Here is a 20,037-nt window from a genome sequence, read left to right as displayed (position 1 = left end):
CTCCCGGAGGACAGGGCCCACCCCCCGAGGCAGATGGCTCAACAGCCTCTTGAATCCCCGAGCCCGAAGAACAAGGTGCTTTAGGACAGCCTAAAGAACATAACTGATTGACCTGAGTCAATGGGGCCAATTCGCATTCTTCATGGGACAAAGAATCTGAATCAGAAAGTTGACCAAATTCAATCTCAGTATCCTCCATAACTGGATCAAGGATACCCAAAAAACATAATTTATGTAAGAACTTACCTGATAAATTCATTTCTTTCATATTAGCAAGAGTCCATGAGCTAGTGACGTATGGGATATACATTCCTACCAGGAGGGGCAAAGTTTCCCAAACCTCAAAATGCCTATAAATACACCCCTCACCACACCCACAATTCAGTTTAACGAATAGCCAAGAAGTGGGGTGATAAAAAAGTGCGAAAGCATATAAAATAAGGAATTGGAATAATTGTGCTTTATACAAAATCATAACCACCACAAAAAAAGGGCGGGCCTCATGGACTCTTGCTAATATGAAAGAAATGAATTTATCAGGTAAGTTCTTACATAAATTATGTTTTCTTTCATGTAATTAGCAAGAGTCCATGAGCTAGTGACGTATGGGATAATGACTACCCAAGATGTGGATCTTTCCACACAAGAGTCACTAGAGAGGGAGGGATAAAATAAAGACAGCCAATTCCTGCTGAAAATAATCCACACCCAAAATAAAGTTTAACGAAAAACATAAGCAGAAGATTCAAACTGAAACCGCTGCCTGAAGTACTTTTCTACCAAAAACTGCTTCAGAAGAAGAAAATACATCAAAATGGTAGAATTTAGTAAAAGTATGCAAAGAGGACCAAGTTGCTGCTTTGCAGATCTGGTCAACCGAAGCTTCATTCCTAAACGCCCAGGAAGTAGAAACTGACCTAGTAGAATGAGCTGTAATCCTATGAGGCGGAGTTTTACCCGACTCAACATAGGCAAGATGAATTAAAGATTTCAACCAAGATGCCAAAGAAATGGCAGAAGCTTTCTGGCCTTTTCTAGAACCGGAAAAGATAACAAATAGACTAGAAGTCTTACGGAAAGATTTCGTAGCTTCAACATAATATTTCAAAGCTCTAACAACATCCAAAGAATGCAACGATTTCTCCTTAGAATTCTTAGGATTAGGACATAATGAAGGAACCACAATTTCTCTACTAATGTTGTTGGAATTCACAACTTTAGGTAAAAATTCAAAAGAAGTTCGCAACACCGCCTTATCCTGATGAAAAATCAGAAAAGGAGACTCACAAGAAAGAGCAGATAATTGAGAAACTCTTCTGGCAGAAGAGATGGCCAAAAGGAACAAAACTTTCCAAGAAAGTAATTTAATGTCCAATGAATGCATAGGTTCAAACGGAGAAGCTTGAAGAGCTCCCAGAACCAAATTCAAACTCCAAGGAGGAGAAATTGACTTAATGACAGGTTTTATACGTACCAAAGCTTGTACAAAACAATGAATATCAGGAAGAATAGCAATCTTTCTATGAAAAAGAACTGAAAGAGCAGAGATTTGTCCTTTCAAAGAACTTGCGGACAAACCCTTATCTAAACCATCCTGAAGAAACTGTAAAATTCTCGGTATTCTAAAAGAATGCCAAGAAAAATAATGAGAAAGACACCAAGAAATATAAGTCTTCCAGACTCTATAATATATCTCTCGAGATACAGATTTACGAGCCTGTAACATAGTATTAATGACAGAGTCAGAGAAACCTCTTTGACCAAGAATCAAGCGTTCAATCTCCATACCTTTAAATTTAAGGATTTCAGATCCTGATGGAAAAAGGGACCTTGTGACAGAAGGTCTGGTCTTAACGGAAGAGTCCACGGTTGGCAAGAGGCCATCCGGACAAGATCCGCATACCAAAACCTGTGAGGCCATGCCGGAGCTACCAGCAGAACAAACTAGCATTCCTTCAGAATCTTGGAGATTACTCTTGGAAGAAGAACTAGAGGCGGAAAGATATAGGCAGGATGATACTTCCAAGGAAGTGATAATGCATCCACTGCCTCCGCCTGAGGATCCCGGGATCTGGACAGATACCTGGGAAGTTTCTTGTTTAGATGGGACGCCATCAGATCTATTTCTGGAAGTTCCCACATTTGAACAATCTGAAGAAATACCTCTGGGTGAAGAGACCATTCGCCCGGATGCAACGTTTGGCGACTGAGATAATCCGCTTCCCAATTGTCTATACCTGGGATATGAACCGCAGAGATTAGACAGGAGCTGGATTCCGCCCAAACCAAAATTCGAGATACTTCTTTCATAGCCAGAGGACTGTGAGTCCCTCCTTGATGATTGATGTATGCCACAGTTGTGACATTGTCTGTCTGAAAACAAATGAACGATTCTCTCTTCAGAAGAGGCCAAAACTGAAGAGCTCTGAAAATTGCACGGAGTTCCAAAATATTGATCGGAAATCTCACCTCCTGAGATTCCCAAACTCCTTGTGCTGTCAGAGATCCCCACACAGCTCCCCAACCCGAGAGACTTGCATCTGTTGAAATTACAGTCCAGGTCGGAAGCACAAAAGAAGCCCCCTGAATTAAACGATGGTGATCTGTCCACCATGTTAGAGAGTGTCGAACAATCGGTTTTAAAGATATTGTTTGAGATATCTTCGTGTAATCCTTGCACCATTGCTTCAGCATACAGAGCTGAAGAGGTCGCATGTGAAAACGAGCAAAGGGGATCGCGTCCGATGCAGCAGTCATAAGACCTAGAATTTCCATGCATAAGGCTACCGAAGGGAATGATTGTGACTGAAGGTTTCGACAAGCTGCAATCAATTTTAGACGTCTCTTGTCTGTTAAAGACAGAGTCATGGACACTGAATCCATCTGGAAACCCAGAAAGGTTACCCTTGTCTGAGGAATCAAAGAACTTTTTGGTAAATTGATCCTCCAACCATGATCTTGAAGAAACAACACAAGTCGATTCGTATGAGATTCTGCTAAATGTAAAGACTGAGCAAGTACCAAGATATCGTCCAAATAAGGAAATACCACAATACCCTGTTCTCTGATTACAGACAGAAGGGCACCGAGAACCTTTGTAAAAATTCTTGGAGCTGTAGCTAGGCCAAACGGCAGAGCCACAAACTGGTAATGCTTGTCCAGAAAAGAGAATCTCAGGAACTGATAATGATCTGAATGAATCGGAATATGCAGATATGCATCCTGTAAATCTATTGTGGACATATAATTCCCTTGCTGAACAAAAGGCAAGATAGTCCTTACAGTTACCATTTTGAACGTTGGTATTCGTACATAACGATTCAATATTTTTAGATCCAGAACTGGTCTGAAGGAATTCTCCTTCTTTGGTACAATGAAGAGATTTGAATAAAACCCCATCCCCTGTTCCAGAACTGGAACTGGCATAATTACTCCAGTCAACTCTAGATCTGAAACACATTTCAGAAATGCTTGAGCTTTTACTGGATTTACTGGGACACGGGAAAGAAAAAATCTCTTTGCAGGAGGTCTCATCTTGAAACCAATCCTGTACCCTTCCGAAACAATGTTCTGAATCCAAAGATTGTGAACAGAATTGATCCAAATTTCTTTGAAAAAACGTAACCTGCCCCCTACCAGCTGAGCTGGAATAAGGGCCGCACCTTCATGTGGACTTAGAAGCAGGCTTTGCCTTTCTAGCTGGCTTGGATTTATTCCAGACTGGAGATGGTTTCCAAACTGAAACTGCTCCTGAGGATGAAGGATCAGGCTTTTGTTCTTTGTTGAAACGAAAGGAACGAAAACGATTATTAGCCCTACTTTTACCTTTAGATTTTTTATCCTGTGGTAAAAAAGTTCCTTTCCCACCAGTAACAGTTGAAATGATGGAATCCAACTGAGAACCAAATAATTTGTTACCCTGGAAAGAAATAGAAAGTAAAGTTGATTTAGAAGCCATATCAGCATTCCAAGTTTTAAGCCATAAAGCTCTTCTAGCTAAAATAGCTAGAGACATAAACCTGACATCAACTCTGATAATATCAAAAATGGCATCACAGATAAAATTATTAGCATGCTGTAGAAGAATAATAATATCATGAGAATCACGATGTGTTACTTGTTGCGCTAAAGTTTCCAACCAAAAAGTTGAAGCTGCAGCAACATCAGCCAAAGATATAGCAGGTCTAAGAAGATTACCTGAACACAGATAAGCTTTTCTTAGAAAGGACTCAATTTTCCTATCTAGAGGATCCTTAAACGAAGTACCATCTGACGTAGGAATAGTAGTACGTTTAGCAAGGGTAGAAATAGCCCCATCAACTTTAGGGATTTTGTCCCAAAATTCCAATCTGTCAGACGGCACAGGATATAAATGCTTAAAACGTTTAGAAGGAGTAAATGAATTACCCAATTTATCCCATTCTTTGGAAATTACTGCAGAAATAGCATTAGGAACAGGAAAAACTTCTGGAATAACCACAGGAGCTTTAAATACCTTATCCAAACGTTTAGAATTAGTATCAGGAGGACCAGAATCCTCTATTTCTAAAGCAATTAGTACTTCTTTAAGTAAAGAACGAATAAATTCCATTTTAAATAAATATGAAGATTTATCAGCATCAACCTCAGAGACAGAATCCTCTGAACCAGAGGAGTCATCAGAATCAGAATGATGATGTTCATTTAAAAATTCATCTGTAGGGAGAGAAGTTTTAAAAGATTTTTTACGTTTACTAGAAGGAGAAATAACAGACATAGCCTTCTTTATGGATTCAGAAACAAAATCTCTTATATTATCAGGAACATTCTGCACCTTAGATGTTGAAGGAACTGCAACAGGCAATGGTACTTTACTAAAGGAAATATTATCTGCTTTAACAGATGCACTTAGCTTTGGTAGATTCAGCACTTGACAGCGATTTTCCTGTAGTATCTTCTGACTCAGATGCAACGTGAGACATCTTGCAATATGTAAGAGAAAAAACAACATATATATAAAGCAAAATTGATCAAATTCCTTAAATGACAGTTTCAGGAATGGGAAAAAATGCCAAGAACAAGCCTCTAGCAACCAGAAGCAATAAAAAATGAGACAAATAATTGAGGAGACTAAAGCGACGCCCATATTATTTGGCGCCTAAATGCTTTTGGCGCCAAAATGACGCCATATCCGGAACGCCGACATTTTTGGCGCGAAATAACGTCAAAAAATGACGTAACTTCCGGCGACACGTATGACGCCGGAAACGGAAATAGAATTTTGCGCCAAAAAAGTCTGCGCCAAAAATGACGAAATAAAATGAGGCATTTTTCAGCCCCCGCGAGCCTAATAGCCCACCGGGAAGAGTCAAATTTTTGAAGGTAAGAAAAAATGAATAAATCAAAAAAAAAATGCATTATCCCAAATATGAAACTGACTGTCTGAAAATAAGGAAAGTTGAACATTCTGAGTCAAGGCAAATAAATGTTTGAATACATATATTTAGAACTTTATAAACAAAGTGCCCAACCATAGCTTAGAGTGTCACAGAAAATAAGATTTACTTACCCCAGGACACTCATCTACATATAGCAGATAGCCAAACCAGTACTGAAACGAGAATCAGCAGAGGTAATGGTATATATAAGAGTATATCGTCGATCTGAAAAGGGAGGTAAGAGATGAATCTCTACGACCGATAACAGAGAACCTATGAAATAGACCCCGTAGAAGGAGATCACTGCATTCAAATAGGCAATACTCTTCTCACATCCCTCTGACATTCACTGCACGCTGAGAGGAAAACCGGGCTCCAACTTGCTGCGGAGCGCATATCAACGTAGAATCTAGCACAAACTTACTTCACCACCTCCATCGGAGGCAAAGTTTGTAAAAACTGAATTGTGGGTGTGGCGAGGGGTGTATTTATAGGCATTTTGAGGTTTGGGAAACTTTGCCCCTCCTGGTAGGAATGTATATCCCATACGTCACTAGCTCATGGACTCTTGCTAATTACATGAAAGAAATGGACTATATATAAAACAAATTAAGTGGCACCTGACAACCACAATGCCTATGTACCAGACAAAAGCGGACTAGAATTTTCCATCTGCCACACAGTGAGGAATGCGGAAATGGGAGACCAGAACATAAACACGCTAGGTCACAAGGTGAACTGTAGAGTTTAACAACAGCGCCCGACCGTAAGGTCACGTCACAGCAACAGGCCGTAATGTTCTAAGCCACAAGCCCAGTTAACATTACACATAAGCAGGTTGAATCGCATAACAAAAATGATTAAACACCACCCCCGTTCAATAATCCCCCTCAGGAGATATTAACCCTTGATACCAAGATACCAAAGGAGTCTCACTGAGACCCTTATTTTTCATGTGAGTTCGCAGGAACAAAATGAAATTTATTCTTACCTGATAAATTTGTTTCTTATATGATACGATGAGTCCACGGATTTCATCCTTACTTGTGGGATATCGCCTCCTGGTCAGCAGGAGGAGGCAAAGAGCACCACAGCAGAGCTGTATATATAGCTCCTCCCTTCCCTCCAGTCATTCGACTAAAGTTAGGAAGAGAAAGGAAAAGCCAAGGTGCAGAGGTGACTAAAGTTTAACAAAATTAAAGACCTGTCTCAGAAAAACAGGGTGGGCCGTGGACTCATCGTATCGTAAAAGAAACAAATTTATCAGGTAAGAATAAATTTCCTTTTCTTTTACAAGATACGTTGAGTCCACGGATTTCATCCTTACTTGTGGGATACAATACCAAAGCTATAGGACACGGATGAAAGGGAGGAACAAGACAGGGAACCTAAACAGAAGGCACCACTGCTTGAAGAACTTTCCTCCCAAAAACAGCCTCAGACGAGGCAAAAGTATCAAATTTGTAACATTTGGAAAAAGAGTGAAGAGACTACCAAGTTGCAGCTTTGCAAATCTGTTCAACAGAAGCATCATTTTTGAATGCCCATGAGGAAGCCACAGCCCTAGTGGAATGAGCTGTAATTCTCTCAGGAGGCTGCTGTCCCACAGTCTCATATGCAAAACGGATGCATCAGCCAAAAGGAAAGAGAGGTAGCCGTAGCTTTCTGACCCCTACGTTTCCCTGAAAAAAACGACAAACAAGGAAGACGATTGACGAAAATCCTTAGTCGCCTGTAAGTAGAACTTTAAGGCACGGACCACGTCCAAATTATGTAACAGACGCTCCTCCTTAGAAGAAGGATTAGGACACAGGGAAGGAACAACAATTTCCTGATTAATATTTTTATTAGAAACAACCTTAGGAAGAAAACCAGGTTTGGTACGTAACATCACCTTATCCGCATGAAAAATAAGATAAGGAGAATCGCATTGTAATGCCGAAAGCTCAAAAACTCTGCGAGCAGAAGAAATAGCAACCAAAAATAAAACCTTCCAAGATAACAACTTAATATCTATGGAATGCATAGGTTCAAACGGAACCCTTTGAAGAACATTAAGAACAAAATTCAAACTCCAAGGAGGAGTAATCGGTCTAAACACAGGCCTGATTCTAGTCAGAGCCTGACAAAAAGACTGAACATCTGGAACATCTGCCAGACGCTTGTGTAACAAAATAGACAAAGCAGAAATCTGTCCCTTTAAGGAACTTGCTGACAATCCTTTCTCCAATCCTTCTTGGAGAAAAGACAAAATCCTGGGAATCCGAACCCTACTCCAAGAACATTTGTCCAAAACGTTGCTGATTTTTTTGGTGGTGCGACTATAAATTTTTTATTAGATCCAACTCCGGCCTGCCCCACTTGAGAATCAGGTTGGCAAATACCTCCGGATAGAGTTCCCATTCCCCTGGATAAAAAGTCTGTCTGCTCAGAAAATCCAATTCCCAGTTTTCCACTCCTGGGATGTAGATTGCTGACAGACAACAGGAGTGAGCCTCCGCCCACTGAATTATCCTTGCTATTTCTGTCATCGCTAAGGAACTTCTTGTTCCTCCCTGATGATTGATGTAAGCTACAGTCGAAATATTGTCCAACTGGAATCTGATGAATTTGGCCGAGGCCAACTGAGGCCAAGCCTGAAGCGCATTGAATATTGCTCTCAACTCCAGGATATTGATAGGAAGTAGGGACTCCGATCGAGTCCATACACCCTGAACCCTCAGGGAGTTCCAGACTGCTCCCCATCCTATCAGGCTGGCGTCCGTTGTCACTATCACCCATGAAGGTCTGCGGAAGCATGTCCCCTGGGACAGATGATCCGGCGACAACCACCATAGAAGATAGTCCCTTGTCTCCTGATCTAGATCTATTTGAGGAGACAAATTTGCATAATCTCCATTCCAATGTCTTAGCATGCTCAGCTGTAGAGGTCTGAGATGAAAACGAGCAAGCGGAATGATGTCCATTGCCGCAACCATCAATCCAATTGCCTCCATGCACTGAGCCACTGACGGCCAAGGATAGGACTGAAGGGCTCGACATGTATTCAGAATCTTTAACTTTGACGTCCGTCAAAAAGATCTTCATGGATAGAGAGTCGATTAGAGTTCCCAAGAAAGGAACCCTGGTCTGTGGAACTAAGGAACTCTTTTCTAGATTCACTTTCCAACCGTGAGTCCTTGGAAAGGACAGAACAATGTCAGTATGAGACTTTGTTAGCTGTTAAGACGACGCCTGGATCAGAATATCATCCAGATAAGGCGCCACTGCAATGCCCCGTGGCCTGAGAACCACTAGTAGAGACCCCAGAACCTTCGTGAAGATTCTGGGCGCTGTGGCCAGACCGAAAGGAAGAGCCACAAACTGAAAATGTTTGTCCAGAAAGGCAAAACGGAGAAACTTGTGATGATCTTTGTGGATAGGAACATGTAGATATGCATCCTTTAGATCCACGGTAGTCATAAACTGACCCTCCTGGATCAATGGAAGAATGGTATGAATAGTTTCCATCTTGAAAGATGGAACCCTGAGAAACTTGTTTAGACGTTTGAGATCTAAAATGGGACGGAATGTTCCCTCCTTTCTGGGAACTACAAATAGATTTGAATAAAACCCCTGTCCCTGTGTCAGAACGGGACATATTATCCCCATGGAAAAGAGGTCTCCTACACAACGTAAGAACACCTCTCTTTTTATCTGGTCTACAGATAATCGAGAAAGAAGAAATCTTCCTCTGGGGGGAGAATTTCTGAACTCCAACTGATACCCCTGAGACACAATTTCTAGTGTCTAGGGATCCTAAACATCTCTTATCCAAGCCTGGACAAAGAGAGAAAGTCTGCCCCCCACTAGATCCGGTCCCGGATCAGGGGCCGACCCTTCATGCTGACTTGGTAGCAGCAGCTGGTTTCTTGGATTGTTTACCTTTGTTCCAAGACTGGTTGGGTCTCGAAAGGAACGAAAATTACTCTGTCGCCCTCTCTGTTTGGACTTCTTATCCTGAGGGAGGAGATGACCCTTGCCTCCCGTGATGTCAGAAATAATTTCCTTCAAGTCAGGCCCGAACAGGGTCTTCCCCTTGTAAGGAATAGCCAAAAGCTTAGACTTGGATGACACATCCGCGGACCAAGGCTTCAACCATAAAGCCCTTGGCACTAAGATGGCAAAACCTGAACTCTTAGCTACCAATTTAGTGATCTGCAAAGAAGCATCCGTAATAAACAAATTAGCTAACTTAAGAGCTTTAATCCGATCCTGTATCTCTCCACCTTGAGAGACTCTTCCAGGGCATCAAACCAATAAGCAGCCACGGTGGAAACTGTAACAATACAGGCCGCCAGTTGCAAAAGGAATCCTTGGTGAACATACATCTTTTTAAGGAGGCCCTCCAACTTCTTATCCATGGGGTCCTTAAAAGCACAACTATCCTCAATAGGGATAGTAGTCCGTTTGGCCAGGGAAGATATGGCTCCCTCAATCTTGAGAACCGTCTGCCAAGAATCTCTAATAGCGTCAGCTATAGGGTACATTTTCTTAAAAATAGAAGGGGAAAATGGAATACCTGGCCTCTCCCATTCTTTAGCAAGGATCTCCAAAGTTCTCCTAGGAACTGGAAACACATCCAAGTAGGAAGGAACTTCCAAATATTTGTCACAATCATCCAGAGTAACCAACACCTCCGTTAGTAATAGGCGAAGGTGTTCAAGCTTAAACCTGGAAGAGACTTCAGAGTCAGTCACGGGCAAGGCACTCCCCGAATCAGAGAGTTCACCTTCAGACAGGACCTCCGTACCCTCCCATTCACTGTGGGCGGGTACGTCCTCAATCGCCATCAGAGAATCAGAGGCAGAATTTACCACACAATTATCTCTTCTTGTACGCTTGCCGTGCGATATATTTGGAAAATTAGATAACGCCTCGGAAAGAGTAGAAGACATCACTGCAGCAATTTATTTTAAAGTAAATGCGGCAGAAACTGGCAAAATACCTGGCACTGCCTGAGCGGGACTTAAAGGCTGTGACGCTTGGGGAGAAAGCTGCGGCATACTCTGCATCTCATCTGTAGATTCCTGAGAAGCATCCGCTTTAGACAATGAAGTGTCATAAAAAATTTGGTCTTTATAATGTAAAGCCCTCTTGACACATGAAGGGCAAAAAGGAACAGGAGATTCCACAGGGGCATTCATGCACATAGAGCATGGAACAGTTGGAATTACGTCTGAATCCATAATTTGACAGAAAATACAAATAACAATAACAAACAATATTTTTATTTGCAAGAAAAACTGACTGACAGTACCCAATATACACAATAAAAGCAGCTTGTATTGCCAAATACTTGGGTAACTACAAAGGGCAATACATTTTGACAAACTTCAGAGACCAAATAAAAAGTTAAAGTCTGCACCTCGCCCCAGCAGCTCTGCTGAGGCACCTACCTGCCCCCTCGATCGACCAATGGACAAATGCGCCTTGAATTGCAGGTCTGGATCAACACTACAACGCTGCAGACCGCTTGTTAGAACCCATGCGGTTGGAGCGTTCACTAGCAGCGCGTTATCAGAAACTGGGACTTCCTGAAGTGCTGCGTGGCAATTCTTCAGCCACAGCGCGCCAAGGAAGTCCCGCCTATTCGTGGGCGTTAACCAAGCCCATAGAAACAAAGTGAAACGGCCCTATTGTCAGGCCGGGGCAAAAATGAAACTAAGCCCATGCAGTCATGACGACTCCGTTACAGGAAACACTGCAATTAGTGCAGAATGAAAACCGGAGCCTCCGGTAATAAAGGGAGCCTAATATATTACCCAGCGTCAGCCCAAAAAAAAACCCTTGGGACACAAGATCCGTCTCAGAAATTGTATCTGTTACTCCACCAGATAACAATGAGCCCTGAAAGCGTGTCAATGTTAGGAAAACACGCAGTTTTAGCGAGATTATCCTAACCATGTGGGTACTACATAATTCTAAGAGGACCCACACACTGCAGACAAGGAACCCTTCTTCCCCTTGTTGAGAGTCCACAATCTATCCCCAGCAGAAGAAAAAGTGTACAGCCATATCTGAGAATTTTGCCCCCAGAAATATAAAGACTGCACTTACTTCAATGCTGAACAACAGCATGAGACGTCCCACAGGATCCAGAGGTCTTCTTCCTCCAACAGCTCTGTGGACACAGAAGGGCCTTAGTTACTATATGCTAAGACCATATTTCAGAAGGCCAGCACAAGTATGGGAGGCGCAGTGAGGCTAAAACCCCACCAGTTCCCATTGCTTTAAAGCCACCTGTAGCTCTACTCTAGAGGCTGACAAGGAATACGGCTACACCCTAAAGTAAAATAGCACACTTTGGCACCATTTTAAAAATAATATACTCTTGATTGAAGAATCTAAACTAACACCTCACTTTACCTCTCCCTATCACTAACACAGGCAAAGAGAATGACTGGAGTGGGAGGGAAGGGAGGGGCTATATATACAGCTCTGCTGTAGTGCTCTTTGCCTCCTCCTGCTGACCAGGAGCCGATATCCCACAAGTAAGGATGATATCCATGGACTCATCGTATCTTGTAAAAGAAATGAGTTACAGTACATTCATAAATAAAAGTAAAATGAAACGATCTTACCGGAATCTACGCCGTGGAACAGGAACACGGCCCTTCAAGTGTGACAGATAGTAAAGCCTTGCCTCCGCCATGGACTTGAAAGAAGAAAGCATGCAGCGAAGTTTGACAACGCAGATTGCTTGCGGAGCTGTTAACATGAGTCGGGATGGTTTCGCAGAAAGACTCCTCCTGTATCTCCAGACTCTAACTTTCATCTAAGCCCTCACTGAGAGACTAACAGGATTACTTAAAACTCCTGTCCCATGTCGAAGAGTACTACCCTCCATAAGAGACAAAAACAAACTTCTGACACTTCTCTGCCAACCTTCTGGGATGAAAGGCAAATAATGACTGTGGGATGAGGGGAGTGGGAGGAGTATTTAAGCCTTTGGCTGGGGTGTCCTTGCCTCCTCCTGGTGGCCAGGTTCTTATTTCCCAAAAAGTAATGAATGCAGCTGTGGTCTCTTTACATTTACGAAGAAAAAGAGAATATTACACCATCTGGCACAGGTACAAAAACACTCAACCTCTCCAGGCAAGGTAGCAACTAAACTGAAGCAAACGGGAGGGGCTACAGCAGTCTTCCTCTGCACACATCATACATCTTGCTAACCAATTATATCAGCCAACAGTGGCCACACAGAATAAAGGTTACATCATGAGTCCCTCACCTTCAGGAGCTACCCATGCCGGGCAGTAAATACGTCCAGCACACTGGAATGAAAGCTTCACATCTGCCATGCTGATCCGTGCCGTCATATCCTCATCAATCTGTTCAAGGGAAAATTTAACAAAATATGAGGCAACCCTTGTTCAGATTGGAAGCTAAAGAAAAAGTGTCTTCCCAGGAAGAGCCTCCACCATACAGAACTCACCATGACACTGCGACTATTCAAGTAATGGCGTGGAATAAGAGGCTCCAGCGTGTGAAGGAATGCCATTCCACGGGCAATATCCAGACCAAACTTCACAGCCTGACACTGATCCACCACCAGACCTGCAGAGACAAGGACAAAATAAACCGCAGAGAAAACAGAAAGAGCGACAGCATTGCAGACAAACAGTAGGTCCATAACCGAAAGACCGAGATGGTCAAAAGTGAGGTGTGCACAGGGGCATTGCAGTTTTAAATAGAAGCTTTGTGCAATATGCTTCTAATAATAGTCATTACTATTTTCAGCAGCATACACACATATGCTGTGAGGTCCGTGCACCAGTAGACAAACACAATAAATTCTCTGAGAGAAAGCAGTGAATCCAGTGCATGAAGAGAGTCAGTCAGCCTGAAGAGAGTCAGTTAGTGCAAGGGATGCATCAAACAGAAAAGTCACTTATGTGTAAAGAACAGTCAGTCTGTTATATAGGATGTGGGAGGAGCCCTGTAGTAAACGCAAATGATATGGGAGGAACCAGAATATACAAAGGAGAAAACAAAAGGAGAGCCAGAAAGATGAGGGAAGAGCCAGATAAATCACAGGCACTAACTGTACAAACACTGCAAAGGAGACCATGAAGCGGACAAAAAATGAGATGCTCTAATAATAAGGGGATAACCAGTAGCAATCAGAGAAATGTGAGGCATGTGGTGGTTAGACCCAAAAAGCATGAAAGAAACCAGCGAGTAAGGTCTTACATCTTGTTCTAAAGGTTACACCTCCCGTCATGTTCCTCTCGTCTCACTGTTACCTTCTGCCATTACACCTCCCTACGTCTTGTCTCACTTACCTTCTGACGTTACACCTCCCTACGTCTTGTCTCACTCACCTTCTGCCGTTACACCTCCATACCTCGTCTCACTGTTACCTTCTGCCGTTACACCTCCATACCTCATCTCACTCTTACCTTCTACCGTTACACCTCCCTACGTCTTGTCTCACTCTTACCTTCTGCTGTTACACCTCCTTACGTCTTGTCTCACTCTTACCTTCTGCTGTTACACCTCCCTGTGTCTTCTGCCTTCTGCCGTTACACCTCCCAGTGTTTTGTCTCACTGTTACCTTCTGCTGTTACACCTCCCTACGTCGTCTCACTGTTACCTTCTGCCGTTACACCTCCCTACGTCGTCTCACTGTTACCTTCTACCGTTACACCTCCCAGTGTCTTGTCCCACTGTTACCTTCTACCGTTACACCTCCCTACGTCTTGTCCCACTGTTACCTTCTACCGTTACACCTCCCTACGTCTTGTCTCACTCTTACCTTCTGCTGTTACACCTCCCTGTGTCTTTTGCCTTCTGCCGTTACACCTCCCAGTGTTTTGTCTCACTGTTACCTTCTGCCGTTACACCTCCCTACGTCGTCTCACTGTTACCTTCTGCCGATACACCTCTCAAAGCCTAGACTTACTGTTTCTTTGTACTGAAGCCAATACCTTTAAACCTTCCTTCTCCCAATAAAACCTTAGCTGCTTTATTTCCCATCCCATCTGATGTTCCTTACTAGTAATGTCCATCGTTGGGTTGTCTGACTGAAAAGTCCTGTGATTACTCAAGAACATATCTTACTCACTGGTTCCCTCATGTAGAACGTTGTAGAGAGATCCATATGGCATCCAGTGGGTGATCAGCACAGGATGAGGAGCAGGTGGAGACTGACAGGCACCCAAAACCGGAAGAACATTGGGGTGTGAAAAAATTCTGAAAGTAATAAGAAAGGGAGAGTAAGGTGTGTAATTTAAAGGGAAATGCTAGATCAGGTACAGGCAGGAAGAACAGGGAGCAAGATGGAATTAAAGGGACATTCAATAAGGCAGGTAAGTGGGAGCTGCTGGAGAGTACTAAGTTGGTTAAAGATAGCTCCTTTACTTTTATTTTGTCATTTTAAATAGTTGCTTTTGCTTGTATCCGCAACTATACTTAAAGGGACACTAAACACAAATTTTTTATTTCATGATTCAGATAGAGCAGCAATTTTAACCCCTTAATGACCGCAGCACTTTTCCATTTTCTGTCCGTTTGGGACCAAGGCTATTTTTACATTTCTGCGGTGTTTGTGTTTAGCTGTAATTTTCCTCTTACTCATTTACTGTACCCACACATATTATATACCGTTTTTCTCGCCATTAAATGGACTTTCTAAAGATACCATTATTTTCATCATATCTTATAATTTACTATAAAAAAATTTATAAAATATGAGGAAAAAATTGAAAAAAACACACTTTTTTAACTTTGACCCTCAAAATCTCCTACACTTCAACAACTACCAAAAAACTCCCATGCTAAATAGTTTCTAAATTTTGTCCTGAGTTTAGAAATACTCAATGTTTACATGTTCTTTGCTTTTTTTGCAAGTTATAGGGCAATAAGTACAAGTAGCACTTTGCTATTTCCAAAAAAATTTTAAAAAAATTAGCGATAGTTACATTGGAACACTGATATCTGTCAGGAATCCCTGATTAACCCTTCACATATATATATTTTTTAAAAGAAGACAACCTAAGGTATTAAACATGGAGTATTTTGACTCTTTCCATGCAACTATTTTACCACCAATCTATGCCAAAGTTTGAAAAAAAAAAAAAAAAAATGGTGATTTTTTGACAAAATAGCAATTCAAGAATACATTTACTGAGAACGTTAAGGGTTACTGCCAAATAACACCCCAATATGTCTTCAGCAGCATCTCCTGAGTACAGTGATACCACCCATGTATAGGTCTGTTGGGTTCTCTGGGGGCTAAAAGGCCTTATTTTTAGGGGGCGCATTCCAGTTTTTTAATTTGGAATTTTCACATCTGTCGTCATGCACCCATGTCCTATTTGGGACATTTCTGAAGCCGGACAATGCAAATTACCCCCATCAAACCATATATTTTTAAAAAGTAGACACCCTAGGGTATTTCAAATGCTGGTATTTTAACACTTTGCATGCACTAATTCAACCACCAGTCTTTGTCAAACTTTTGGGTAGTCATTTTGGTGTGTTATTTTTCACACGCATTGTACTTTAGGCATGGATTCTCAGTTCCTGTTATATGTTACTGAGCAAAAACACCTCAATATGTGTTCAACAACAACTTCTGAGTACAGTGATACCCCCCATGTATAGATGTGTCGGGTTCTCTGGGGGCTAAAAGGCCTTAATTTTAGGGGGCGCATTCCAGTTTTTCAACTTGGAATTTTCATATCTGTCATCATGCACCCATGTCCTATTTGGGACATTTCTGAAGCCGGCCAATGTAAATTACCCCCATCAAACCATATATTTTTGAAAAGTAGACACCCTAGGGTATTTCAAATGCTGGTATTTTAACACTTTCCATGCACTAATTCAACCACTAGTCTTTGTCAAACTTTTAGGTAGTCATTTTTTTGCATTATTTTTCACACACATTGTACTTTAGGCATATATTCTCAGTCCCTGTTATGTGTTACTGCCAAAAAAAACCTCAATATGTATTCAACAACATCTCCTGAGTACAGTGATACCCCCCATGTATAGGTGTGTCGGGTTCTCTGGGGGCTAAAAGGCCTTAATTTTAGGGGGCGCATTCCAGTTTTTCAACTTGGAATTTTCACATCTGTCATCATGCACCCATGTCCTATTTGGGACATTTCTGAAGCCGGCCAATGTAAATTACCCCCATCAAACCATATATTTTTGAAAAGTAGACACCCTAGGGTATTTCAAATGCTGGTATTTTAACACTTTCCATGCACTAATTCAACCACTAGTCTTTGTCAAACTTTTAGGTAGTCATTTTTTTGCATTATTTTTCACACACATTGTACTTTAGGCATATATTCTCAGTCCCTGTTATGTGTTACTGCCAAAAAAAACCTCAATATGTATTCAACAACATCTCCTGAGTACAGTGATACCCCCCATGTATAGGTGTGTCGGGTTCTCTGGGGGCTAAAAGGCCTTAATTTTAGGGGGCGCATTCCAGTTTTTCAACTTGGAATTTTCACATCTGTCATCATGCACCCATGTCCTATTTGGGACATTTCTGAAGCCGGCCAATGTAAATTACCCCCATCAAACCATATATTTTTGAAAAGTAGACACCCTAGGGTATTTCAAATGCTGGTATTTTAACACTTTCCATGCACTAATTCAACCACTAGTCTTTGTCAAACTTTTAGGTAGTCATTTTTTTGCATTATTTTTCACACACATTGTACTTTAGGCATATATTCTCAGTCCCTGTTATGTGTTACTGCCAAAAAAAAACTCAATATGTATTCAACAACATCTCCTGAGTACAGTGATACCCCCCATGTATAGGTGTGTCGGGTTCTCTGGGGGCTAAAAGGCCTTATTTTTAGGGGGCGCATTCCAGTTTTTCAACTTGGAATTTTCACATCCCATGCACCCATGTCCTATGTAGGACATTTCTGAACCCGGCCAATGTAATTTACCCCCATCAAACCATATATTTTTGAAAAGTAGACACCCTAGGGTATTTCAAATGCTGGTATTTTAACACTTTCCATGCACTAATTCTTTGTCAAACTATTAGGCAGTCATTTTTTGTGTGTTATTTTTCACACACATTGTACTTTAGACATGAATTCTCAGCTCCTGTTATGTGTTACTGCCAAAGAAGACCCCAATATGTGTTCACCAACATCTCCTGAGTACAGTGATACCACCTATGCATAAGTTTCTTGGCTTGTTCGGGGGGTGTAATGCCAAATGTCCAACATGCGTTTGTGATTTTTTTTTCACATTTAACATATTTTCTTTGCCTATTGTCTTTTTGGGGGTATTTTAACATACCCCAATTTATTTGTTTCCATGAATGTGCATATTTTTGAAATGTTGACACCCCAAGGTATTGTATATGGTGTGCTTTGATGCATTTGAAGTAACTGTTTTAGCTAAAAAAATTGGAGAAAGTGTATGGTGGCATTTTTTCAATTTTCATTTTTACACACACATTGCTTTTTGACTATGATTTAGGAGAGACTGTTGTAAGTTAGTGCAAAAAAATACTTCAGGTTGTTTTCTGCTAGGCACCCTGAGTACACCTATGCCCCCCATGCATAGGTTTGCCAGGATTTTGGGAAGGTTATGTTACAATTTTACGACTTGTGATTTTAGTTATTAAGTGAGAGTATTTCTTCTGATAGGCCTATCTTTAGTTTGGGGCCTATTGTAAACCCCACTTTTATTTATTGCCATGAATGTGCATATTTTTGAAATGTTGACACCCCAAGGTATTGTATATGGTGTGCTTTGATGCATTTGAAGTAACTGTTTTAGCTAAAAAAATTGGAGAAAGTGTATGGTGGCATTTTTTCAATTTTCATTTTTACACACACATTGCTTTTTGACTATGATTTAGGAGAGACTGTTGTAAGTTAGTGCAAAAAAAATACTACAGGTTGTTTTCTGCTAGGCACCCTGAGTACACCTATGTCCCCATGCATAGGTTTGACAGGGGTTTTTGTAAAAAAAAAAAAAAAAGAACAGCCCCATTTTAGAAAAAAAAATATATTAGTGAAATGTAAAAATCTGGCATATTAAAAGTAAAAAAATAACAAAAAATTTAACAGTAAACATAACAAAAAAAAAATAACAGCAAATTTATTTATTTTTTAAAAATTGACCATTGTATGGTACCGCTTGAAGCAGTCCCCAATGCAGAGTCCAGGCTGTCCAGGGCAATCAGGACAGTGATATACAGTGTCCCTTCTCTGCCCCCTCTTGGTACAGACTCTGCATTTTTTTTGTGGTCTCTGCTTTGCGGCAGTAGGGGGGATTTTAAAAATAAAATGAGTAGCCCCAACTCTGCTCTCTCCCATCACCGCCCGGGGAGCAGGTGCATCATGGTACAAAATCCCCGAAATGATCTGGAGCTGAAATTGTAAAAAAGTCAGTTTCATTCCGGGGTTTGCTTTTTTGAACAACAAAAAAGCGTTGTGGGTTGCAATCTGCATTAGGTAAATTGCAACCTTTTTGTACCAGGCCCTTGTCTTCCGCATAATTAGGTAGGGCTGCAGCAGCTGATCTGCCAGATCAACCCCACCCATATGCCGGTTATAAGATTTGATGCACACTGGCTTCCTTATGATCTCAGCTCTGCCACGTACAGAGACCGCCACCGTCCTCTCTGTGTGGATGGTGGTAAGAAGGTATACATCCTTCTTGTCTCTGTACTTCAGTGCCAACAGCTCCTCTTGGCGCAGAGCAGAGGTCTCCCCCCTTCGTAGCCGGGTGCGTACAAGTTGTCCTGGGAAACCTTTGCGGTTCTTTTTAATAGTACCGCAAGCTACTGTATCAAAGCAATACAGTAGCTTGAACAAAAGGACACTTGTATAAAAATTGTCTAAGTACAAGTGATACCCTTTGTTCATTAGGGGTAATATCAGGTCCCAGACAATCTTGCCAGTGGTTCCCATATGTTCTGGGCAACCTGGAGGGTCAAGGTGGCTATCCTTTCCCTCATACACCCGGAAGGCCTGAGTATACCCAGTCTCGCTCTCACAGAGCTTATACACCTTTACCCCATACCTGGAGCGCTTGGAAGGAATATACTGCTTGAATCCCAGCCTTCCCTTATACTTCATCAGGGATTCATCAACGCATATATTCCTTCCAGGTGTATAAGCCTCTGCAAACCTGGCAGAAAAGTGGGTAATCAGGGGGCGGATTTTATACAGCCTGTCAAATTGGGGATGCTCCCTAGGGGGGCACAGGCTGTTGTCGCTGAAGTGCATGAAATGAAGAATCATTTCATATCTCTGCCTCGACATACTCTGGGAGAAAATGGGGGTAGAGCAGATGGGGCTACTGCTCCAGTAGGAGCGAACGGAGGGTTTCTTTATGATGCCCATCAGCATAGTCAATGCCCAGAATTTTTTAAATTCTGGCACATTGATGGGGGCCCATTGCTGCTTTGCCAAATATGTTTCAGGCTTTGCAGCACGGTACTGATGGGCATATAAATTAGTTTGGGCGACAATGTTCCCCAATACATCATCACCCAGAAACACCTCCAGAAACTGTTGGGGGCTAAAACCTGCCACATCTATATTTATGCCAGCATTTGCTGTGAAGGGTGGGATATCTG

The 20,037-nt window shown here is 41.8% G+C and overlaps 1 protein-coding gene across 1 annotated transcript in view; it reads right to left on the bottom strand.

The window, feature by feature from the left end:
- The window catches only part of ILK (integrin linked kinase), an 82,140-nt gene that overhangs the window by 6,826 nt on the left and 55,277 nt on the right, over window positions 1-20,037 (bottom strand). The window contains exons 4-6 of the mRNA XM_053705695.1: window positions 14,527-14,654; window positions 12,895-13,016; window positions 12,691-12,790 (exon numbers count right to left, since the gene is read on the bottom strand). Of these exons, the coding sequence (XP_053561670.1) occupies window positions 12,691-12,790; window positions 12,895-13,016; window positions 14,527-14,654 (350 nt within the window). The remainder of the gene's footprint in view (window positions 1-12,690; window positions 12,791-12,894; window positions 13,017-14,526; window positions 14,655-20,037) is intronic.

This window comes from Bombina bombina, chromosome 3 (assembly GCF_027579735.1).
Source record: "Bombina bombina isolate aBomBom1 chromosome 3, aBomBom1.pri, whole genome shotgun sequence".
Classification (NCBI taxonomy): domain Eukaryota; kingdom Metazoa; phylum Chordata; class Amphibia; order Anura; family Bombinatoridae; genus Bombina; species Bombina bombina.
Note: the sequence above shows the minus strand (reverse complement) of the source record. Positions and strands in the feature narration are given on the sequence as shown.